Consider the following 23,316-nt stretch of genomic DNA (forward strand, 5'->3'; position numbering starts at 1 on the left):
GCCGTGCAGGAGGCTCAGGGCTCTGCACCCCTGCCCTGCTCCTGGGCCAGGAGTCTCCCACCGGAATTAACATGATTAATATGATTTTTATTTAGCTGGATCAAACCCTCTTACCTGAAGCAATCCAATTTATTTCGCTCTGGTGCTGCTGGATAACTCAATATTTAGGATGTGCTGAGTCCTTCCCAGACCCAGGGAAGCAGTGGGACAGGAGTCTTTCATCCTCCCAGCTCTTTGTGCTCAGCAAGGAGCTGATCTGAGCCAGGCTTGAAGCCCAACAAGCCCTGACTGTAACAGAGCACAGACAAGGCTTAATTGAGCTTCATGTAGGAGCACAAACCCTGATTTTCCCTTAGGACGTGCACTGCTCCTAAGCTCAGTCCTTAAACAACTAACTGGAGGCATTTCAGGCTTTTGGAAGGTTCCCTTGAGGCAGCTGAGGGGAGCATGAGAGCTGCCTGCTCATCAGTGAGGAAATGCTGCTTTGAGGGATGTTGTTATTATTTAGATCCCAGGAGGGGCAAGCTGGAGCTGCTTTGGTTTAAGTGTGAGGCTGTGATGGGACCCCAGGGTCCTGCCCTGCCACACTCACCCTGTCACATCCTTCCTCTGGGGATTGGATGTGATTTCCCCTGGCAGAAGCAGAAAATGACCCTTAAACTTGGGCCAGCCTAAGTGCAATGCCCTGGGGGATGTAAAATGTAAATGAGATTTGTGTGACTCGGTTTGGTGGATAGAATAAGAGTATCTGACTCAGTTTCTCTGTGGTGTTCAAGAATTAGCTGGTTTGGGAGCTGATCTGGAAGGTTTTGTGTGGTTCCACAGAAATCTTAACCCCAAAAGGCAATTAGAGGAGTGCATGGACTTTTTAGGAGCTTCTGTAATTGCCAGAGGAGAGGGAATAACAGTCAGTGCTTGGGAAGGGTGACCAGGGTAGTGAGGTCCGAGACCTTGTGCACATCCTTGGTCCTTTTTTAAAATTTTTATTTTTAATTCAAACACCCAGGGAGATGAAGCAATATTTTGGGATTAAAAGCAAAGCTGGATGATGGGAATGTTCTCTTCCAGGAGTGGAACCATCAGCAGCCCTGCAGCTCCTGCATCAGCAGGAGCCCTAAACAGGGATGTGTTTTAACTCCAGGACAGCCCCAGCTCCTGCCTTTCCTCCTTCTCAAGAGCAGCTCAGCTGCTGAGAGCTCAGGAGTGAGGCTGCTCCTGCCACCTCTGGATGTTTGCATAAGAAAAAAATCAAATAATCAAGGTCAGGACTTGCCACAGGCCAGCCTGAACCTCTCTCAGAGCTCCCCATGGGAGTGTTGGAGCAGCAGGTGCCTGGTGCAGCCTCTGTGTGCTCACTTTGGTACTTCAAAGGTGCCAGGAGGAGTCTGCGAGCCTTTGTGGGGTTCACATCCCTCTGAAGTGCCAGTCTGGCAGCAGCAGCAGCGAGAGTCTCACATCCTCTCAGCATCAAACAAAGGGGAATCTCTGCACAATAGAGACTTCCCTGCACACAGCAAGAGCAGCTGCAAGCAGGAGGCTGGATGAGGCCACAGGTAGGATCTAATGTGCTGGAAATGGTAATTTCCTCGAGCTGAAGGTGGAGATCAAATAATTCCTTTTTTTAAAATTTTTTTTTTATTCTCCTGGTTCCACTTCTTCCTCTCTGTGCCTGATGAGCTTTAGAAAAAAAATTTCCTGGGTTTCACAGCAGCAGAGTTTGCTGGGATGAGCTGCAAGCAAACTTGGTAGTGTCAGGGCTGTGATTTCCAGCAGCTCTGTCTGGCCCCCTGCAGATGTGGAATGAGGTGAAAATAAACCCTTCCACATCCTCAAGGGTCAAATGGAGGGCTTAGGAAAAACTGTTCACCTGGGTTAGAAGACAGAAGAAGTGTTCAGGTGAGGTCCTGGTGTGCTGAGGGCAGAGTGAGTTCTCTGCCTGGTGAGGAAGAAGAAGGAGCTGGTGTGACCCAGAAAAGTCCTGGCACAGCTGGTTTATAACCCCTTATAACTCCTACCTGCACCCAGAGAACAGGGGAGAGGCAAGGGCACTGCCAGGAGCTCAGAGCAAGCTCAGAGTGCTTTAAACCTCTCCCTGGGAAGGAGAGGCTCCTCATCTTGGATCTGCCCCTTTTCCTGCTGTGCTTTGTTCCCTGGTGAAGTCCTTGAGAGCAGAGCTCCAGCACTGATCCCACCCCGCTGTGACCCTCCCCTGCCTCCTGACCTGCTGGGGAATGAGTGGATTCGTGCAGTCAGAAATAAGTCAGGTTAAGAGTAAAGCTCTGACTGGAGGGTTAATTTGCCTTTCTGGCAGCTGGGCTGTGATCCTGCTGATGGTTCTGTTTCTCCAGCTCTGTTTCCCCCCTCTTTTGGGGTTGTCTTCCTGAGGGGATGGGATGTGTGGCTATGCTGTCTGTGTCGTGCTGATGAATCCATCTGCTGGTTCCTCTGGTCAATCAAACTTGGCAGGAGGTGATTTCTTGATGAAACTCAGCAGCTGGAGACAAGAGAGGCTCTATCAAAGCTGCTTTCTTGACTAACAAAATCTGCAGCAGGAGTTTTGACATCTTATTAGGCTTCAAGGCAGCTGTGTTGGAAGGAGCCCTTGACGTGCCCATCCTTATTTTTGTCACGATTTTTTAATGTTGTACTTTTGCAGTGACCTCCAGCTCTCAGCAGAGCTTCTCATCCCATTGGAAGAGAGCAGCTACCCCATCAGAGTGTTCCAAGAGCTCCAAAAAAGCTGCACCTTCCTGGGCATTCAGTTTGGGAGCTGGAAATGCAATGAGGGGGGAGGAATAATCCTCCAGTAATCAGAACAATCCCAAATGCAGGGAGATAATGGAGACCTTGTCTGGACCTTGTATTGAGGGTCCTGTGTCTTCCCAAGAGGGGTTTGGGACCACTTTCTTTTCCTGGAGAAGAGCTGGAGTAGCTCCATCACTTCTTGCCTGCTGGACCAAGCAATGACTCCTAAATCCTTTCCACTTTCTTTTTTTCTGGGGAGCAGCTGAAATAGTTTTATTATTTCTCATTCCCTCCTGGACCCAGAGCTGAGCCCCAAATCATTTTTTTCCACTCCCTTTATCTGGGGAGCAGATGGAATAGCTCCATCATTTCTCATTCCCTGCTGGACCCAGATTTGAGCCCCAAATCCTTTCCTTTTCTCTCCCTTTTTCTGAGGAACATTTGGAGTAACTCCAATATTTCTCATTCCATGCTGGACCCAGAACTGAGCCTCAAATCCTTTTCTTACACTCCCTTTTTCTGGGGAACAGCTGAAATAACTGGAAATATAATAACTCCATTATTTTTCATTCCCTGCTGAACCAATCACTGGATCTCCTTTGCAGTGCCCAGAGCCAGAACTTCAGGAACCCATCCTGCCATGGATCACCGTGTCCCATGGGAGAACCAAGCCCCAAACTCACAGGGCTCTGTCCTTTTTCTCTCTTTGCTCCCAAGGCCTTTTGAACCTGGAGAAGCTGCTGCGGCAGTTCCTCATCTCCAAGGACACGCTGTCGGTGCGGATGCTGGACGACAGCCGGGACCCCACGCCGCTCCTGAAGGAGATCCGGGATGACAAGACAGCCACCATCATCGTCCATGCCAACGCCTCCATGTCCCACACCATCCTGCAGAAGGTGAGACCCACAGTGAGCAAGGATTTCTGCTGGGGAAGGCAGTGAGAAAGTGCAGGGATAGAGATGAGAATTATTTTCTCTTTACTTGGTGCTCCTGTTGTTGGCACGTGTGGAATGTGTTATGGAGATTGCTTACCCAAAAGGGTTTGTTAATTGGACTCTGGTGATGGTTGTTGATATTGATTGACCAATTAATACACAGTCAAAGCCACCATCATTGTCCGTGCCAATGCCACCATCCTGCAGAAGGGGAGATGCACAGGGAGCAGCTTGCCCAAGGATTTCTCCTGGGGAAGGCAGTGAGAAAGCTCAGAGATACAGATATGTTTTATTTCCTCTTGACTTGCACACGTGGAATGTGTTATGGAGATTGTTTACCCAAACAGATTTGTTAATTGGGCACTGGTGATGGTTGTTGATATTGATTGACCAATTAATACACAGTCAAAGCTGTGTTGTGACTGTTGGAGACAATTGGGTTTTTCTTTAATATCTATTTATTATGATACAGTTCTAGTATAGTTCTAATATAGTGTAGTATAATATATTACAAAGCAATTGTTCAGCCTTCTGAATCATTTGGAGTCAGAGTAAATTATTCCTGCCTTGGGGTCACCTTGCATCAATAGTGAGTATCCCTCCCCTGTCCTTTGGGGTGCTGCTGCTCCCCCAGTCAGCTCTTGTGGGTTATTGTGATGCCTTGTAAGGCTGGACAGAGCTAAAGAATAAAGCAGGGATTTATTAAAAGGCCTCAATGGATGCACCTTGGGCTGCACCCAAGATGACCCAAAATGGCCCCAAAATGCACGAGCGCTCCCAGGGTCTCTCCCTTGGATCAGTTCTGCTCCATTTGCACCTTGCAGTTCATTGTCCCATCCCAGCTTTAGCCCATCCAGTCCCACCCTGTTTGTTTTTCTCTCTCCAGCCCACGGGGTTTGTGCTCCTGGGCTGAGATTTGGATCATTTGTCCTTGGTGCCCAGCTGGAGCAGGAATTGTTTTGTCTCCCTGCTCTGTGCACAGAGCTCACCATCCCCTGATGTGAAACCCAGAACTGCACACCTAGGCAGCACAGAACCTGAAAAATATGAAAGCTAAAATTTAAGGCATCAATTGAAATGTGAAAATTCCCACAGCAGCGCTGGGAATTGGCTCTGCCCAGAGGGGAATTGCCGTTGATGGGATTTCCAGGGCTGGCTCTGTGCAAGTGGTGGTTGAATTGCTCTGAGGGGATGTGTTTGCTCTCCACAAGTGGTGTTGCCATCCAGGAGCTGTGAAGGACTGCTCAGCTCTGAAATGACTCTTGTGCCTCCTTTTTCTCCTCCCATTAGGTGTCTAACTTTTTCCTTCCTTTCCTTTTTATTGTCTTATTAACCGAGATTTTATTTTAATCCTGTTTATTTTTAAATGGTCTCTGGCTGCAGTTTCTAGTGCTTGTTTTGATAGCCTGCTTCAAAACTGAGCAGTGGCTCCAGATGGAGCAGAGTTTCTCACATCCTGGAGGGAACAAGAAGCACATTCCTGAAGGGAGGCAGGATCCAGGCTCTGGGATCCCCCTGGCTTTCCACCCTGTCCTGGCTCTTTTGTCACAGAATTTGTCATCCAAAGGCCTTGCCTGTGCCAGATTTACCCTTGATAGCATCCAGCAGGGATGCTTTTATCATTCATCTCTCCCCTCAAAATTTTTTATTCTACAGCATGCAGTTTTCATTTCTAAATAGACATTTTGGGGGATTTTTGGGGGTTGTCTACTCAGAGGGTTTTTTTGTGTGTTTTTTCCCCTTTTTCCCCTGTTGCTGCCTGGCTGCTGAGGGCTGTCCCCCTCCTCTGTTGCTATAGTGACTTCCCACAGGCTCCCAGCAGCTCTCTCCAGGCACCCACATCTCCCTGCCCGGCTCCAGCCTCCTCCTGCCACCCCTGAGAAATGTCAGGAATTGCCAGCATTTCCCAGTTAAACCCAGTTCTTCCAGCTGGAGGACTCTAGAAATGGAGGGAAATAAATAAAGAATGAGAATCTGGCAACTTCTTGCCCCTTGGGAGGCTGGGAGGTGTTTTATTGGGATGGTGGTGCTGAGCATCAGGTGGATCCATGTCCTATCCCACAGCAGGAATTTGGGTTTGCTGGGTCTGTCCCAGGAGAGCAGCCTTGCACAATAAGAGGAATCCCCAATTTCTCATCTCCCACCCTCCACAGATGGGCTGGGGACACATGGATGGTTCCCAGATCCCCAACTCCCAGCTGCCAGGTGAATGGATGGGAATGGATTTGCTGCTCACCTTCATTTCCTACCCTTGAAACCAAACCTCTGACCTCAGAGTGGGTCACAGGGAGGGCTGGCATTGTCACTGTCCCCAGGAAGGGATGAGCAGGGGGAATTGGTGCCCATTGAGTTGATTTTCTACCCCTGAAACCAAACCTCTGACCTCAGAGTGCGTCACAGGGAGGGCTGGCATTGTCACTGTCCCCAGGAAGGGATGAGCAGGGGGAATTGGTGCCCATTGAGTTGATTTTCTACCCTTGAAACCAAACCTCTGACCTCAGAGTGGGTCACAGGGAGGGCTGGCATTGTCACTGTCCCCAGGAAGGGATGAGCAGGGGGAATTTGGGCTAAATTTTGCTGTGGAGGGGGTGAAAAATGAGGTGGCAAACGGCTTTGCTGTGTCTGTTGTGTCACCTGGGTGAGGGACAGGGTGACAATGCCCAGCCAGGCTGAGCACAGTGGTGGTGGCCTCAGCTTTGCACTGGAACAGCTAAAAGACAGGAAAAATGAAAGGTGCAATCCCAGCTGCCTCTTTCTGTCTTTCCTTCCCTCACTTTTTGTTGTCACAGCTTCTGGGAGGGATCAAAGGGGCTCACACCAGGAGTGAGGTGCTTTGGTCCTTCCCTCCTTGCCTCCCATTGCTCTGTGTGGTCTGCACTGCTGGGAAAACCTCTCTGCCCGGCTCTGGGAGCTCGATTTGAGAGCAGCTGTGCTTGGCAGAGGAACAGAGGCTTCCAGGAGCATCTGCAGATTGATGCCCCACTTTCCTGAGCATCTGTTCCCACAACCAGCTCCTTGTGCAGTGAGAATTTTGGGAAAGGCCTTCAGTTATCTGCTCTGTGATCTCTAGAACAGATCATCCCCGTGGAACATTCTGTGTCCTTCTCTCTGCATCCCTGGACAGTTCTGCCCTGTTTTCTTCTGTTTCTGTGGCCAGCACAGCCCTGCCTCAGCTCTGGAGAGCAGGCTGAGTTACTGGGTCTCATCCATGCTCATTAATTTGTGGGATTTGAGCCCAAATCTGGCTGATAAAACTGGAAAGCCACCAGTGGCTTGATTGTCCATTCCCTGCAACTCCCAGGAGCTTTTCCTGCCTCTCTCTCTCTCCATCATGGTGTTTGTGGTGGAAGGGACAAGCCTGGAGCTCTCAGCTGCTCTTTTCCCTTGTTATACCCCAAAACAGGAGCAAAGCAGCATCCACACACAAAATAAGCAGAAATCCTGATTTTCCTCTAAAACCATCATGGAATTCCTCATCCCAGAGGGTTCTGAAGCTCTCAGGACTGGGGCTGCAGGACCCACTTCACCTTTCCAGACCATTGAGGGCCACTGGGGTCTGTAAAAAGCTTTTCTGCTGGAGTTTAGAAGCTTCTGCTTTCCACAGGTGATTTCCTTAGAGTTTGACCTTGGATGGATGCAGGAATCCCTGAATTCCCTGTCAGAATGCCATGGAGAGAGCAGGGATGCTCCCAGGGTCTGGAGCTGGGTCATTTCCCTGTGTCGGGGCTGGAGTGGGCAGGAGATCTCAGCTAGACTCAGTCCTGGTGAAAAATTCCTTCCCTAAGCTTTAATTTCCCAGGTCCAACCATGCTGCTGTGTCCCACCCTCCCTTCCTGCAAGGAGAGATAAGCCTGAAAAAGCAAAATGTGGCCCCGGCTCTGCCTTGCTGGAGTGGAGATTGGAGATTGTCGGGCTCTGGTTTAATCTCTTTTTTTCCTCTCCTTCACAGGCAGCTGAACTGGGGATGGCATCTGCCTATTACACCTATATCTTCACTAATCTGGTAAGGAGTTTTTCCCAGCTTTTCCTGCCTGAGTGTGGAGTCATTTTAATGGGAGCTGATCCCCCTGACCCGTGGGCAGAGCCTTGTGTGCTGGGGAGGGAGGGAGTGAGGCAGGGATGTCACCTGCTGCTAGAATCAAAAGGCAAAATCTTTCCAAATAATATAAAAAAAAAATAATTTCCTAAAGCAGTTCTGTAACAAAAGCTTGCTGTGCACACGTGGTATTGGATTTCTGCAGTTTTTATCAGGTTAATTAATTAGTTCATCTAACAGGTACATCCAACAAGAGACCAGTTGCCCCAGCAACCAACCCTTGGGTCTGCCCCTTGGAGTTGTTCTGTGTCTTGTTACATCTCTTAAATTCTGGTTCAAAACAAGATGTCCTCGTTAGAAATTCCTGTTGTTAAAATCAGGCTAACCAGAACCTTAAGAATGTGTTAGGAAGGGTTGGCTTATTGTTCTAACATGTGAGAAAGGGCAGGAAAATCACCAGAAACTCTACAATTACATATTTAAAAGCTACGATGCTACAAATAGAAGAAAAATATATAAAAAGCTGAAAAAATATATAAAAAGCTAAAAAAATCTTCAATCCTGCAAAGTTGGGAAGGTCTTGGGGAGGTGGAAAACGATTGGTGCAGCATCCAAAGGCAGGAATTGGGGACATTGTGACAGGAGCTGGGGCAATGACATGTGCAGGAGTTTGGGAAGCTCCAGCAGGTGGGTGGATCCTGATTGTCCTGATTTTCCTGATTTGTTTTCCTGATTTTCCTGGTTGTCCTGATTTTGCAGATTTTCCTGATTTTTTGGGGTTATGCTGGTGTTGTCACCCCATCCCTTATCCCATTCCCTGTGTTGGAAAAGTCCAGGGATGAGCACCTGGAAGGCATCAGAGCCCTGAGACAAAGGAAGGATGATCCCATAAATGTTGAGAGCAGGGGATGGTTTGGCTTTATGGCCACAAATAACATTAATGGATCATCACAAATAACATTAATGGTGTGGTTAAAGCCCTCAGTGTAAATCCAAAATCAACATCAGATGAACTTCTCCTCCATGGAGGGAGGAGGAACCCGGCTGTGAGTGCTGCTGTGGGGCTGATGGAAACCAGGATGGGGGGTGAGGTGGAGCTGCCTCCCAGCCCTAATGATTCTCCTATTCTCTAATTTCTATTAATAATTTCTGGCAGGGAAGCTGAGGGAGCTGAATCACACTTTGTGTTTGGGTGGGAGACAGACGGGAAGGGACGGAGCCAAACGTGTGGGCAGGGAGCTGGAGAGGATGGGGAGCAGGGGAGGGGGGGGAATGGAGGGGCTGGGAGCAATTGGGGCACAGAGTGGAGAAAGAAATAAGGGAATGGAGGGGTTGGGAGCAGTTGGGGCACAGAATGGAGAAAGAAATAAGGGCATGGAGGGGCTGGGAGCAATTGGGGCACAGAATGGAGAAAGAAATAAGGGAATGGAGGGGTTGGGAGCAATTGGGGCACAGAGTGGAGAAAGAAATAAGGGAATGGAGGGGTTGGGAGCAATTGGGGCACAGAATGGAGAAGGAATAAGGGAAAGAGGGAAATGGAGGCGTTGGAAGCAGTTGGGGCACAGAGTTTAGAAGGGAAAAGGGGAAGGAGGGAAAAAGAGGGGTTGGGAGTAACTGGAGCACAGAATGGAGAAGAGAGAAGGAAAAAGAGAGAAAGGGAGGGGTTGGGAGCAGTTGAGGCACAGAGTGGAGAAGGAATAAGGGAAGGAGGGAAATGGAGGGGTTGGGAGCAACTGTGGCACAGAATGGAGAAAGAAATAAGGGAATGGAGGGGTTGGGAGCAGTTGGGGCACAGAGTGGAGAAAGGAGAAGGGGAAGGAGGGAAATGGAGGCACAGAGTGACTGAGGCACAGTGGAGAAGGGAAAAAGGAAGGAAATGGAGGGGTTGGGAGCAGCTGGGGCACAGAGGGGAAAAGGGAAAGAAATTGAGGAGTTGGGAGCAGTTGAGGCACAGAGTGGAGAAGGGATCAGGGAAAGAAATTGAGGAGTTGGGAGCAGTTGAGGCACAGAGTGGAGAAGGGATCAGGGGAAAGAGGGAAATTGAGGGGTTGGGGCACAGAGTGCAGAAGGGATAAGAGGAAGGAGGGAAATAGAGGGAAATGGAGCAGTCGGGGCACAGAGTGGAGAAAGGAGAAGGGGAAGGAGGGAAATGGAGACACAGAGTGACTGGGGCGCAGAGTGGATAAGGGATCAAGGGAAAAGAGGGAAATTGAGGGATTGGGAGCAACTGGGGCACAGAATGGAGAAGGGATAAAGGGAAGGGAGGGAAATGGAGGGCTTGGGAGCAGTTGGGGCACAGAGGGGAGGAGGAATAAGGGGAAAGGAGGTGGCAAAGGGAAAAATGCAAGGAACAGAAAAGGCCAGGAGGCTCCTGGCTGGGTTCCTGCTCAGTGGCCAGTCTGTGGATCAGTCCAGCCAGGCAAACTTCACTGGTGCTGTTCATCCCCTTGGAATGGGCAGCACAGGCACAGGGAGGGAGCCTGGGGCTGTGCTTTGTGCCCCAAGCCACAACGTCACTGTGCTGGCAGAGGGACAGTGCCATCCCCACCATTCCCACTCCCAGGAGTATTTCCAGTGTTCCCAACAGCTCAGTTCCCTCCCCAACCATCCCCAGTCCCACAGAGCAGGGCTGGGCACACACTGAGGGATTTTCACCTCACATCATCACCACATTCTGCAAAAAAAGTCTTTATTTTAGAGTCGTTTCTGTTGTCTGAGCAGCATCTCATGGATGCTGCTCTAAAAATGAAGCTCCCACCTCCACCCCAGTCCTGAGCACGGGTGTGATTAAGCATTTGCTGGAAGTGAAATTTGCCTTTCAAACCCATTCATCTCGTGGAATGCAGCAGTGGCAGGTGAGAAAGAAATGAGTTTTGTTGCCATTCGCTCTCTCAGGGTATTAATCTGTTTATCCAGGTTATTTTAGCACTTTGTTGAAAAGCCCAGCTCGTAGCAGAACTAACGGGATTTTTGGCAGGGATCATTATGGGGAAGGTGACATCAGGCAAAACCTGGGCAGATGGAAGAGATGTTTAAGGAAATTAGTAATATTTAAATGGGGATTGGAGATGGGAGTGAGCAATTTAGGCCCATAAATCTGGAGGGATTATCAAGCTCCTAATGAACCCTCTGAGGTTCTGCAATCGCTGCCTAATAGAAAAGATAAAATCAGAGGGAACTACTGTCAAGGGGAGCAAGGAAAAAATGGCTTAAATGGAGAGAGAACCCATCAGGAGAGGGAACAGAGAGCCTGTGGAGCACTGAGCTGCTTGGAGATGGAAAAATATCTCAGGCAAAAAAAGAAAAAAAGAGGAGAAAATAGGATAAAATGCTGAATTAAACACCTGCCCTGCAGCTCTAGAGGGGAGCTCTGTTTCTGTCTTTTAGCATTAATTTTATTTAATAAGCACATCCCAGCTGACAGCTCTGCTCTCTGCGAGTGTGAGAGGAGGGAATTCTGTGTGTGCTGGGGACAGGAGGGATTTTGGGCGTGATTGTCCCCTCTGTCCCAGCCTGGTGGCACCAGGGAGTGGCACTGGGGCGGATGGGGAGGAACCCTCAGCCCCCAACGCATTTCCATGGGAGCTGAAGGGAGCAAACCAATATAAAAATATCCACAGGCTCCTTTCCTGCGTGCAAATTCATTATCAGCCTCCTTCAGCCAGCCCCAGGGACCTGCTCTTGTCAGCAGCAGCCTGGCAGATTTTCCAGGAGTCCGCATGGAGCTCTCAGGTCTGGTGCATTTGTCTTCCCCACACCCTGCATTTGGGGCACTCCTGGCAAAAAATCCCATTTTCTCCCTGGCACCTCCATGTGGTGATGGTTGCCTGGATCTGGGACTTTGGGGAGGGATTAAATTGCCTGAAATTCCCTGAAGAGGTGCTGGGATGATCTCAGAGCTGTTCATCATCCTCACCATCCCCATCATCCTCATCATCCCTTCCCTTCTCCCTGGCTGGGTCTCCACAGAGCTCACGGCCATGTGAGGGGGCAATGATGTGCAGAATAATAATAATAAAAAATATAATAATAATAATAATAATAATAATAATAATAATAATAATATGCTGCACAAATAGACCATTGAAAGCAGACTGCTGTGCATTGAAGAAAATCTTCCTTCCAGCACTGGAAATCCCTGAAATCAGCAGCACAGAGTAGGAGGGGATGTTGGATGCCTTCAAAACCCCACGCTACAATTAATTCTTTTAGCTTGTTAATTCTGTGCAGCTATTGGGTTTTGTCTTTTTTTTTCTTCTCTCTCTGTTTGGTTTGTTGCCTTTTTTTTTTTTAATAATATCCAGACCTCAGGCTGGGCTTAAATTTCAAAATATTTGACAATTAGATGGGAATAATTGAAACAATTAAAATTATTACTCCAAGGGGGAAGGTGTAAAGGAGCTTTCCCAGTCAGGCAGGGCAATTCACTGGGTGCAGTTTTGTTCCCTGACAAAATTGTGTGCAGGTGTTGCTGCTGATAAAACAGCTGCCGTGTTCAACTCCCACAGACCAGATAAATCAGCTCAGGTTTGGGGTTTTTTTGTCTTGTTTCCTGCTTTCCCTTCTTTGTTTGGTGATTTATAAAGAGGTCTTGGTACAGGACGAGGTTTTTGAGCTGAATTGTCAGCGTGGAACTGGAGCTGGAGGGGAAATTGGTGCCCAAATCCCCCAGAGAGTGTCACACATTTCTGCTGTGTCTTGTCAGCAGGGTGACATCCCTCGGAAGGAAGGGATGATGTCAAATCAAGCAGAGGAAACTACAGACAAGGCTTAGGTTTTGTGAAATTGCCTTTTTTGTGGTGAAATAACCTTATTTTTCACCGTGAGCCAGCACAGGCCGTGCTGTTTGCCCTCCCTGTGCCTTGCCCAGGTGAGGGAGGCAGAATCTCTCAATGCCCTGGGACAGATTTGCCCTCCCAGCCCTCCTGGTTGCCAGCAGCTGATGTGAAGTGTTCTGGAGAGCCCCGATCCTTGCTGGGATTTATGGATCGTATTTCCAGTGCCATGTGCTGGCAGGGCAAACAAATCAGATTTTTGCAAGGCTGCCAAGGCAATTTCTCCTCGTTCTAGTTAGCATGAGGGAAGGAGGGTTGAGACAAAGCAGTGCCTGTGCCTCCCTGCCTTTTGCTGCCTCAGTTTTGTTACTTTCTGACCAGATCCCTCTGCTTGATTCCCAATTTTTGGGTAAATTCTCTCAGATACATCCCAGCTCCCTGGAAACTCTGGAAAAAAAGAAATGGAAAGGAGGGCAAATTTCCTTTCCTTTCCCTTTCCTTTTTCCCTTTCCTTTTCCCCTTTCCTTTTTTCCCCTTTCCTTTTTTCCCTTTCCTTTTCCCCTTTCCTTTTCCCCTTTCCTTTTTCCCCTTCCCTTTTTCCCCTTTCCTTTTTTCCCTTTCCCTTTCCCTTTCCCTTTTCCCCTTTTCCCCTTCCTTTCCCCTTCCCTTTCCTCCCTTTCCTTTTTCCCCTTCCCTTCCCTTCCCTTTCCTTTTCCCCCTTTCCTTTCCCCTTTTCCTTTTCCCCCTTTCCTTTTCCTTCCCTTTCCCTTTTCCCCTTTCCTTTTCCCTTTCCTTTCCCCTTTCCTTTCCCCTTTCCTTTTCCCCTTTCCTTTTTCCCCCTTTCCTTTTCCCCTTTCCTTTTCCCCTTTCCTTTTCCCTTTCCTCTTTCCCCTTTCCTCCTTTCCTTTCCCTTTCCTTTCCTTCCTCCCTTTCCTTTTCCCCTTTCTTCCCTTTCCTTCCTTTCCTTTTCCCCTTTCCTTTTCCTTCCTTTCCTTTCTTTCCCCTTTCCTTTCTTCTTTCCTTTTTTCCCTTTCCTTTTTTCCCCTTTCCTTTTCCCCTTCCCTTTCCCTATTTCCCACCTCTTTTTTTCCACGATCTGTCATTTTTCAGGCCCCAACATTTAACACTTGACCTCCTTGTGCATTTGTGTCTCTCCAAATCTCCCTGCAGAGAAGTTGAACTTTGAGCAGTGCATTTTCCTAAAAGTGCTCCTGTTTGAAGAACAGCCTCCAAAATTTACCAGCTGACCTTGCATAAGGAGGTTCATGACCTGTAAGGCACATCAATGCTTTTTTTGGAAGAAAAATCCAGTTACAGATATAAATTTATTCCCCTAAACTGCCCCTGAGGTCACAACTTCTCTCTCCCCACCTGAACGGCCAACCAGCATTGCCTTGAGTAGATCTTGAGTAGATCTTGAGTAGATCCTCTCCTACCTACTTAATAAAAATGTTCTGCTCTGGCTCATCCACTTACCTGCTCAAATTGTTGCTGTGATGATTTTTTTCACCTTTTTTTTTTTCCCTCCTAGAGGAATTGATTTTTACATGTGGCCCATTAGAAACGTATTCACTCCGTCGATAGTTTATAAATAAATGAAACCTTTCAGGAAAACCATGGAAAGCACTTAACATAATATTGTCCACTTGAGTAAACAAATAAATGTGTTCTGAGCAGAGCTTTGGGATGATTTACAGCTCTGAGGGCAGCAGGATCCAGAGAGGACAAGGCAGGAATTTTCTCCACCTCTGACTGAGGAAGTTTGGTGATTTTGGAGGGAAAATTTGCAAGGTCAATGTGCTTTTGGGTGAAGTATTTTTAGTTCTGCCTTCCATGACCTGGGAGAGGCTCCCTGGAGTTCTGTTTGCCCAAAGAATCTGCTCTTTTATTAACCCTAAAATGGTGAATAATGGGATATTTTTTAACCCTGAAATGGTGAATAATGGGATATTTTTTAACCCTAAAATGGTGAATAATGGGATACTTTATTAACCCTAAAATGGTGAATAATGGGATATTTTATTAACCCTAAAATGGTGAATAATGGGATATTTTTTTAACCCTAAAAGGGTGAATAATAAGATATTTTTAACTCTAAAATGGTGAATAATGGGATATTTTACCCTAAATGGGAATAATGGGATATTTATTAACTCTAAAATGGTGAATAATGGGATATTTTTTTAACCCTAAAAGGGTGAATAATGGGATATTTTTAACCCTAAAATGGTGAATAATGGGATATTTTATTAACCCTAAAATGGTGAATAATGGGATACTTTATTAACCCTAAAATGGTGAATAATGGGATATTTTTTTAACCCTAAAAGGGTGAATAATAAGATATTTTTAACTCTAAAATGGTGAATAATGGGATCTTTTATTAACCCTAAAATGGTGAATCATGGGATATTTTATTAATCTTTAAATGACGAATAATGGGATATTTTTTTAACCCTAAAATGGTGAATAATGACACACACAGGTGATGTCACCAGAGCTGTGCTGAGCTGGCACTGCAGGTTTGGCTCTTGCACAAAAGTGCCAAGAAATCTCAGGATGGACATTGCACTCTGGCTTTGGAGACCTTTCCTGGGCACCAAGCTCTGAACACGGAGGTTTTGCCAGAGCTGGGGTTTAATAGAGAAATGGAAGCCTTGGCCCAGTGTCCTCCTCTCCCATCCCACATGAAAAAAGAGCAGGAACAGCACAGAGTGTCCTGGGCCTGGTGTAAATCAGGTGTAAATCAGCTTTTGGTGCTGGAGGGGAGCGAGGGCAGTGCTGAGTTTCCAACAGGAGTTTCTCCTGTTGGAGGGCATTTTGGAGGCTGTTAATCAGCAGGTCCAAAATTCCAATAAAGTCCTTGCAGCGATTAGGAGAGGAAGATAAAACTCTGTGTGTGCAAGAGAGTTGGCATCTTGCTGTTGGTGCAGCCTGAATTGAGCAAACCCTGCTCCTTCCAGAGCCTTGGGTTTAAATTTCAAAACATTTGACAATTAGATGGGAATAATTGAAACAGTTCAAATTATTACTCTAAGGGGGAAGGTGTAAAGGAGGTTTCCCAGTGCCTCAAGTCAGGCAGGGCAATTCACTGGGTGCAGTTTGGTGCAGGCAGGGTCTGGGTGTCCCTGGCAGTGAAAGATCCTCTCTTTAGGCTTGATTCCAGCCTGTGCTCGCTGCCTCCCCACTGCCCAGGCACTCTGGGTTATTAAAAATGAGATAAAGATCGAGGTCCTGCACTCACACAGCACTGCAGAACAGGATCAGCAGCAAAATCAATGCTGGAAGGAGCTCAGGAGCTGCTGCAGTGCTCAGCAGCACAGTGGCTGCTGCAGGGGGAAAATACCAGGAGCCACTCTCAGGAGGGACATCCCAGTGTGGCAGGGCAGGGGAGGTGGCTCCATGCTTTAAAATACATTATTTATTTTAATTTTTTTTTTGCCAGGCTGCTGCTGTGACAGGGACAATTTCCTGCTGGGCTGGCCCTTCACATGCTGTCCCAGGGTGACACGGACGGGAGGAACAATTTCCTCCCAAATTCAGTGACACAGAGCAGGAGATGAGGGACAATTCCCTCCCAAATTCAGTGACACAGAGCAGGAGGGACAATTCTCTCCCAAACTCAGTGACATGGACAGGGAAAGGAGGGACAATTCCCTCCCAAATTCCGTGACACAGAGCAGGAAGGACAATTCTCTCCCAAATTCCGTGTCCCTGCTGGGCTGTCCCCATGGTGACACAGGCAGAACAGGAGGACAATTCCCTCCCAAATTCAGTGACTGCGCAGGTAAATGGACAATTCCCTCCCAAATTCAGTGACACAGGCAGGAGATGAGGGACAATTCCCTCCCAAATTCCGTGTCCCTGCTGGGCTGTCCCAGGGTGACACTGGCAGGACAGGAGGGACAGTTCTCTCCCAAATTCAGTGACACAGAGCAGGACAGGAGGGACAATTCCCTCCCAAATTCAGTGACAGGAGCAGGACAGGAGGGACAATTCCCTCCCAAATTCAGTGACAGGAGCAATGCAGGAGGGACAATTCCCTCCCAAATTCACGGAGCCACCTGAGTTGGGAGAGGATTTGTGGGTGCAGAATCCTGGTTGGGATCAGCTGATCCTCCATCCAAACTTGCAGAGAGCATCACTTGCTCCTGCTGGCTTTGTGTCTCTAAAAAACGGGGAGAGTGTCCTGCAGATCTGCTCATAACTGGAAAATCCATCTCCATAACTAGAAAATCCCATCTCGTGGCTTTGGGATCACAGGGCTCACCTCTGTGGCTTTTATTAACCAGTGCTGGGGTCATTCCAGGGGATTTCTGTGCTGCTGGAAAGTGAAGAGTGCAGGTGGGGAGAGCTGCAGAAAGCCAGGCAGTGACTTCATCCTCTAATAACTCCTCCAGCACCGTCTCCCAGGGAACCCCGTGGAATTCAATTAGCTAATTGTGTGCCTAGCACTCGGGAAAATACAGAATGCCACGGAAACTGCTAAGTGTTGTTATTTAACAGCACACATTTCGTGGTTGCAGCCCTGTAGTAGCAGTCAGAAAATCTACACTGTAATTGCCTGCTGGTGCCTGCTGCTGAATTTGCTGTGATCGGAGCAAGGCCTGGGGAATTTTTTCTTTCTGTAAAAAAGTTCATTAATTTTGGCTGCAGATCCTCCGGGTCTAATTTTTTTTTTTTTTACCGAGTTCTCTTGAAACAGAATATTGACATGTGGTGGGTGTTTTCAAAAACAGAGTGGAAAGAGGGGGAGGAATTGATGCAAGGCAGGATCTGTGTCCCTGAAATTCACCTTGGCACGATTCCTGGTGGTCTCTGTGCCTCATGTTGGACTGAGATTGAGGGCCAAGTTTTGGGCAATTCCTGCAATTCCTCCAATGCAGGGAGAGGGATAAAAAAACCCAGAATGGGAGGAAATGAGGGAGCTGCTGTTTGCACCCATCATTTTGATGGCAATTTCTGAAAGCCTGTGGTTATAAAGCTGTGTTTGCACAGGTGGAGGAGGCCTGGAGTCCTCTCTCAAACAGGATGGCAGAGTTATTTTCCTAATGGCTCTTTGCTCTTATTGCATTGGCATCTTCTATCCTGCAGAAGCTCCAGCCAGCACTGGGGATGAGGGAGAATAACTCCAGGAGGAGAAAAAGGCAGCTGGGAATGTGTTTTATGTAGGAATATCCTTCAGTACATCTCAGGGAGAAATCCTTGGCTCTCCACCTGAAAATACCCCCGAGATCAGGGGTTTCCCACCTGAAAATATCCCTGAATTCAGGGGTTTCCCACCTGAAAATCCCCCTGAGATCAGGGGTTTCCCTCATGTTGGACTGAGATTGAGGGTCAAGTTTTGGGCAATTCCTGCAATTCCTCCAATGTAGGGAGAGGGATAAAAATTTATTAATTGTCCCCTTATTGCATTGGCAATCTTCTATCCTGCAGAAGCTCCAGCCAGCACTGGGGATGAGGGAGAGTAACTCCAGGAGGAGAAAAAGGCAGCTGGGAATGTGTTTTATGTAGGAATATCCTTCAGTACATCTCAGGGAGAAATCCTTGGGTTTCCCACCTGAAAATCCCCCTGAATTCAGGAGTTTCCTACCTGAAAATCCCCCTGAGATCAGGGGTTTCCCACCTGAAAATACCCCTGAATTCAGGGTTCCCACCTGAAAATATCCCTGAGATCAGGGGTTTCCCTCATGTTGGACTGAGATTGAGGGTCAAGTTTTGGGCAATTCCTGCAATTCCTCCGATGTAGGGAGAGGGATAAAAATTTATTAATTGTCCCCTTATTGCATTGGCAATCTTCTATCTGCAGAAGCTCCAGCCAGCACTGGGGATGAGGGAGAGCAACTCCAGGAGGCAAAAATGTCAGCTGGGAAAGCATTTTGTGTAGGAATATCTTTCACTGCATCTCAGAGAGAAATCCTTGGGTTTCCCACCTGAAAATCCCCCTGAGATCAGGGGTTTCCCACCTGAAAATCTCCCTGAATTCAGGAGTTTCCACCTGAAAATCCCCCTGAATTCAGGAGTTTCCTACCTGAAAATCCCCCTGAGATCAGGGGTTTCCCACCTGAAAATCTCCCTGAATTCAGGGGTTTCCCACCCTTTCTCCTGCCTGTGTTTGCCTCTTGCAGCATGGGAGGAAGGCAGGACGGGTGGGAAATCAGCTGAGAGGTGCAGGTCTGGAATAGCAAACCAGGTTTTGTTTGCAAAACGTGGGTTTGGAAATGTCAAGCACGGTGAATGAGTGTAAAAAGGAGGAGGAAAAAAAAAAAAAAAACCTCAACAAATAGGGCCAGAAGCTGAGCTGGCAGCTCTGGGAGTGTGGGGATGCTCTCACCCCTCTGCCCTCTGCAGCAAAGCCTGACCTTACCAAATCTCTCTTATCCCACTGCAAATGAAGTGTGTCCCCCTCGGGTGGTTTATCTCCATCTCATTGCATAGGCAGCTCACGGCTCGTTCGCTGCCTGCTCCTCTGCTGGAAAGGCATTTAATGGCCAAAAAAGGGAGCTGGAGCACAGGGAGGGGACAGGGAGCAGGGTCCAGGCCGTGCCACCCCTGTGTGCCACAGAGGTGATGCTCTATGGGTGTGACAGCCGCAGGAATGGGGTTTTCTACAGCTGGAAAAAGATGGATTTGGAGAGGGTTGGATGGACCTCTCACCCCTGCCTCAGTTTCCCCACATGAACTGAGACCATTCCCTCGCCCATGAATTGCTTATTTAAAGATCAGAGCATAACAAACCCTCAGCTTCAAAAGCTTGGAAGCGTTTCCAGGGGGACAAAAGGCACAATAAATAATTAAACAAACACACTCATTTCAGCTGCCCTGGCACGAGATGAAACCTCGGATTTTGTGACAAAACATCTCATTTTCCTCCTGGATACCCCCAAGCCAAGAGGGCAGTGGGGCAGCTGTTTGCCTGGTGCCCTGCACAATTTGCCTGGAGGCTCTGGCTGTGGGGAGAGAGGATTTTACAGAAGATTTTACCGGGTTTAGGATCCATCAGCCATCTGCCCTGCTCGCTGGGGCTGACAGCATGCCCTGCGTGAATGGATCACCTGTCAGCAAGGCAGGGCGAGAATATCATTCAAATGAATCAATAGTTCACAGGCAATTTCACATTACCCAACACCAACGTGTCCAAAATGTGCTCCATCCTGCCTTTGGTGGCATTCCCGTGGGACTTGGCTGGGCTGGAACAGTTTGTAAAGTCCCACGTTTGGGAGATTTACAGGAATTGCTCCTGCGTGCCCAGCAAAGATAAAAAATGGCTCAAGTTGCTGGAATTTCATCCCTCAGGGAGCCCAGGGACAGCTGGATCGGTGATGGGCATCCAGCAGCTGCTGCAAGTGTCACTCCCACCTTCTCACTCTGCTTCAGCAATTAGCAGAAGAGAAATTAGTGAGGGAAGTGTCATTATTCCCTGCTAACAGGACAAGGAGGGCTGGGCTTTTCCCCAGGCTTTGTTGTGTAGCTGCTTCTGTGGATGTGGGGAGCAAAACCGAGCCCTAATTTTTTTTTAATGTAGTTTAATGTATTTTTAAATATATTTTTATATATTTTTAAATATAATTTTTAAATGTAGTTATAAAAAAATTATGTTAATTTTTTTTAATGTAGTTGTTTTTATACTTCTTAGCACTTGAAGAAATACAAGAGGAGGCTCCCAACTCCAAAATTCCCAGTCAAGGCACCCTCCAACCCTCCCCAGGGCATTAGGGTGGGTTGGCAGCAGAAAGAACCAATGCAGAACTGGGGGTTTTTAGGGTTAGGCAGAATTTGGTTCCTCTTCTTGTGGGAAAGAACTGATTTAATTTACCAGTTGGAACTTGGTGTCACCAAATTGGATGTGATAGCTTCACTCAGCATGTGAGTGATGCCCTCTTTGGAGGGTTTTGGGGTTTTTTTAAGTGGAATTTGGCCAATAAAGCACTGGAAGGTTTTGGGGTTTTTTTAAGTGGAATTTGGCCAATAAAGCACTGGAAGGTTTTGGGGGTTTTTTTGGTGGAATTTGGCCAATAAAGCACTGGACTTGGGTGATATCTTCATTAAAAGTTCCCCTATGGGTCTGGGCTCCTTTGAACCCAAAATTGTCATTTCTGGAATGAAACAAGCCTAAATCTGGCACGAGAACACTCTGAAATCCCAGCTTTTGAAATAGTTGGAGTTTGTGGCTCCTCAGAGCCGAGGTGACCATGAAGCAGGAGCATCTGAGTCTGTTTGGGTGTAAATGAGACAAGGAAATTTTATTAAGGTTTTTTATTATCATTAAAACCGGAGGTGAGCAGCACCTTGAATTAAATCCCGGTTAAAATGCAGGCTCTCCCTTCCAACATCTGCATGGGTTTCACATCCAGGATCTCACAGCTCCCATTCCCTTCAAGGACACTGAGTGGATTTGAGGTTTCAGTGCCTCTTTCCCCCTCTAACCCCATTTTCTGTTCTGTAGGAGTTTTCCCTCCAGCGCCTGGACACGCTGCTGGACGACCGAGTCAACATCCTGGGGTTCTCCATTTTCAACCAGTCCCACGCCTTCTTCCAAGAGTTTGTGCAGAGCCTCAACCAGTCCTGGCAGGAGAATTGTGACCACGCTCCTTTCACTGGGCCTGCAGTAAGTAAACTCCATTTCCATCCCTCAGAACCTGGGAATTCTGATAATAATGGAAAAACCCTGTGGGAAGAGTTTTGGGATGGTCCTGAGCCGCTCAGGGGTAGAAACTCTGGTCTCAAATAATTTTTTTTAGAAGTTGTTTGAATTATTAAATAATTTAATTATTTAATCCTATTTAATCTTGTGCTAAAGAGCTCAGGGATATCCCCAGGCTGCTGTTGTACCTCGGATTAGATTTTATGAGGTCCAGGAATGGGAAGGAAGAGCCAGAGCAGAACATTTTTATTAAGGAGGTAGGAGAGGATTTGAGCTGTCAATCTGTGATTTACAGAGGGTGTGGAAAACAGAAAAATGACCCTAAAAGTCAGAGCTGCCCAAAGGACCTTGGGGTGCAGAGCTCTGTGCTGGACTGGGAGCCCAGCTTTGAATTCCAGCCTGATTTTGATTTGGATTGCATTTCTCTGTGGGTGCAGGGGATGATGCAGCTCTGATTTGGTTTTTCCCTGGTGAAGTTTATCCCTGAGTGTTTAAATTCCAGGAAAGTGGCTCCTGGAGGGGGGACAGTGGCTGCAGATGGCCCAGGAGGGGCTGGGCCAGGCAGATGCTGAGGGGCTCAGCCAGCTGGTCCTGAGCCACTCAGGGGTAGAAACTCTGGTCTCAAATAATTTTTTTAAAGTTATTTAAATAATTTAATTATTTAATCCTATTTAATCTTGTGCTAAAGAGCTCAGGGATATCCCCAGGCTGCTGTTGTACCTCGGATTAGATTTTATGAGGAGATGCTGGCCCAGGAATGGGAAGGAAGAGCCAGAGCAGAACATTTTTATTAAGGAGGTAGGAGAGGAGTTGAGCTGTCAATCTGTGATTTACAGAGGGTGTGGAAAACAGCAAAGTGACCCCGAGAGTCAGAGCTGCCCAAAGAACCTTGGGGTGCAGAGCTCTGTGCTGGACTGGGAGCCCAGCTTTGAATTCCAGCCTGATTTTGATTTGGATTGCATTTCTCTGTGGGTGCAGGGGATGATGCAGCTCTGATTTGGTTTTTCCATGGTGAAGTTTATCCCTGAGTGTTTAAACTCCAGGAAAGTGGCTCCTGGAGGGGGATAGTGGCTGCAGATGGCCCAGGAGGGGCTGAGCTGTGCTCTGGGCTGCAGCAGCTCCCCGAGGAGGATGAGGAGGGTGCACATCAGCACTGGAGCATTCCCCAGGGATTCTCCACCACTGGGAGAGTTTGCAAAGCAGATTTGCCACATCGCAGCTGCAGCTGTGAGAGGAGAGAGAGAGAGGAAAATATCATCAGCTGAACCCTTTGCATGGGTTTTAATGAACTCAGAGCCCCTTGACGAGCTGAGCTGCTGAAAACCTCCTGATTGTCAGCACAAAGGGAGCCCTAAGAGGCAAAATAAGGAGATTTTTGCCCTTTGTGTCCACATCCTTTGGCTTGGCTTGAGCTCCTGTGCCTGGGACCATCCTGCCCTCCCTCCCACCCACAGGCAGCTGCAGTCAGCTTGCCCTGCTCAGTCCCCATGGGATTTCCAGCAGGAAAATTCCTTTTTGGATTGCAGGATCTGTGGAGAGGCATTAAAAACAAATTCCCTCCTCCCAGTGCAAACAGGAGGCAGCAGGAACCGGCAGCAGGTGCGACGGGGAAATGAAAATTCTCATTTTAGGTTCTTACCCTGGGTTGTATTGAGCATCCAGCAAAGCCTGCAGGTGGGAGGATGCCTGGAGGGACTGGAATTCTTCAAGATGGAGCAGCCCAGGTGATGGGAAAAGGATTTGAGGGCAGGGAAGTTACAGAGTACGGGTGAAATATTCCCAAGCAGAGTTTGTTTTGTCTGTGAGGTGAATCCAGGACCTTTCTGCCTCTGCTGTTGGAAATCTGGCAGGGAGCATCACTGTGTGCAGCCTTGGGATGGAGTTATTTTGTGGGATAACTCATCCTAAAGAGAGAAAAGGAGCCTCAACAGCTGGAAGTGACAGGAGGGAGGTTTCCTGTGAGCTGCAAAAATCCCAGGGCGTTCTTGCTGGAGCTGAGGAAGCATCTGACAAAGGAGGAGGGAGCTGCCTGCTCCGATGGCATCCTCATTAATCACATTGCAAAGAAAGGAAATCAGAGAAAATCATTCAAATTACAGATGGCTAGATTTGGTAATTAGAATTTAGGCTAAAACAGATGTTTGTAATTAAGTGTTTATGTCATTGAGTAAAATCCAGATT

General features: G+C 47.8%; 1 protein-coding gene across 1 annotated transcript in view; it reads left to right on the forward strand.

Moving 5' to 3' along the window:
- The window catches only part of GRIK4 (glutamate ionotropic receptor kainate type subunit 4), a 214,984-nt gene that overhangs the window by 146,736 nt on the left and 44,932 nt on the right, over positions 1 to 23,316 (forward strand). Inside the window, exons 6-8 of the mRNA XM_064732276.1 lie at positions 3,463 to 3,641; positions 7,630 to 7,683; positions 20,938 to 21,099. Coding sequence (XP_064588346.1) covers positions 3,463 to 3,641; positions 7,630 to 7,683; positions 20,938 to 21,099 — 395 coding nt within the window. The remainder of the gene's footprint in view (positions 1 to 3,462; positions 3,642 to 7,629; positions 7,684 to 20,937; positions 21,100 to 23,316) is intronic.

The sequence above is a fragment of the Zonotrichia leucophrys genome, chromosome 24, assembly GCF_028769735.1.
Source record: "Zonotrichia leucophrys gambelii isolate GWCS_2022_RI chromosome 24, RI_Zleu_2.0, whole genome shotgun sequence".
Lineage (NCBI taxonomy): Eukaryota > Metazoa > Chordata > Aves > Passeriformes > Passerellidae > Zonotrichia > Zonotrichia leucophrys.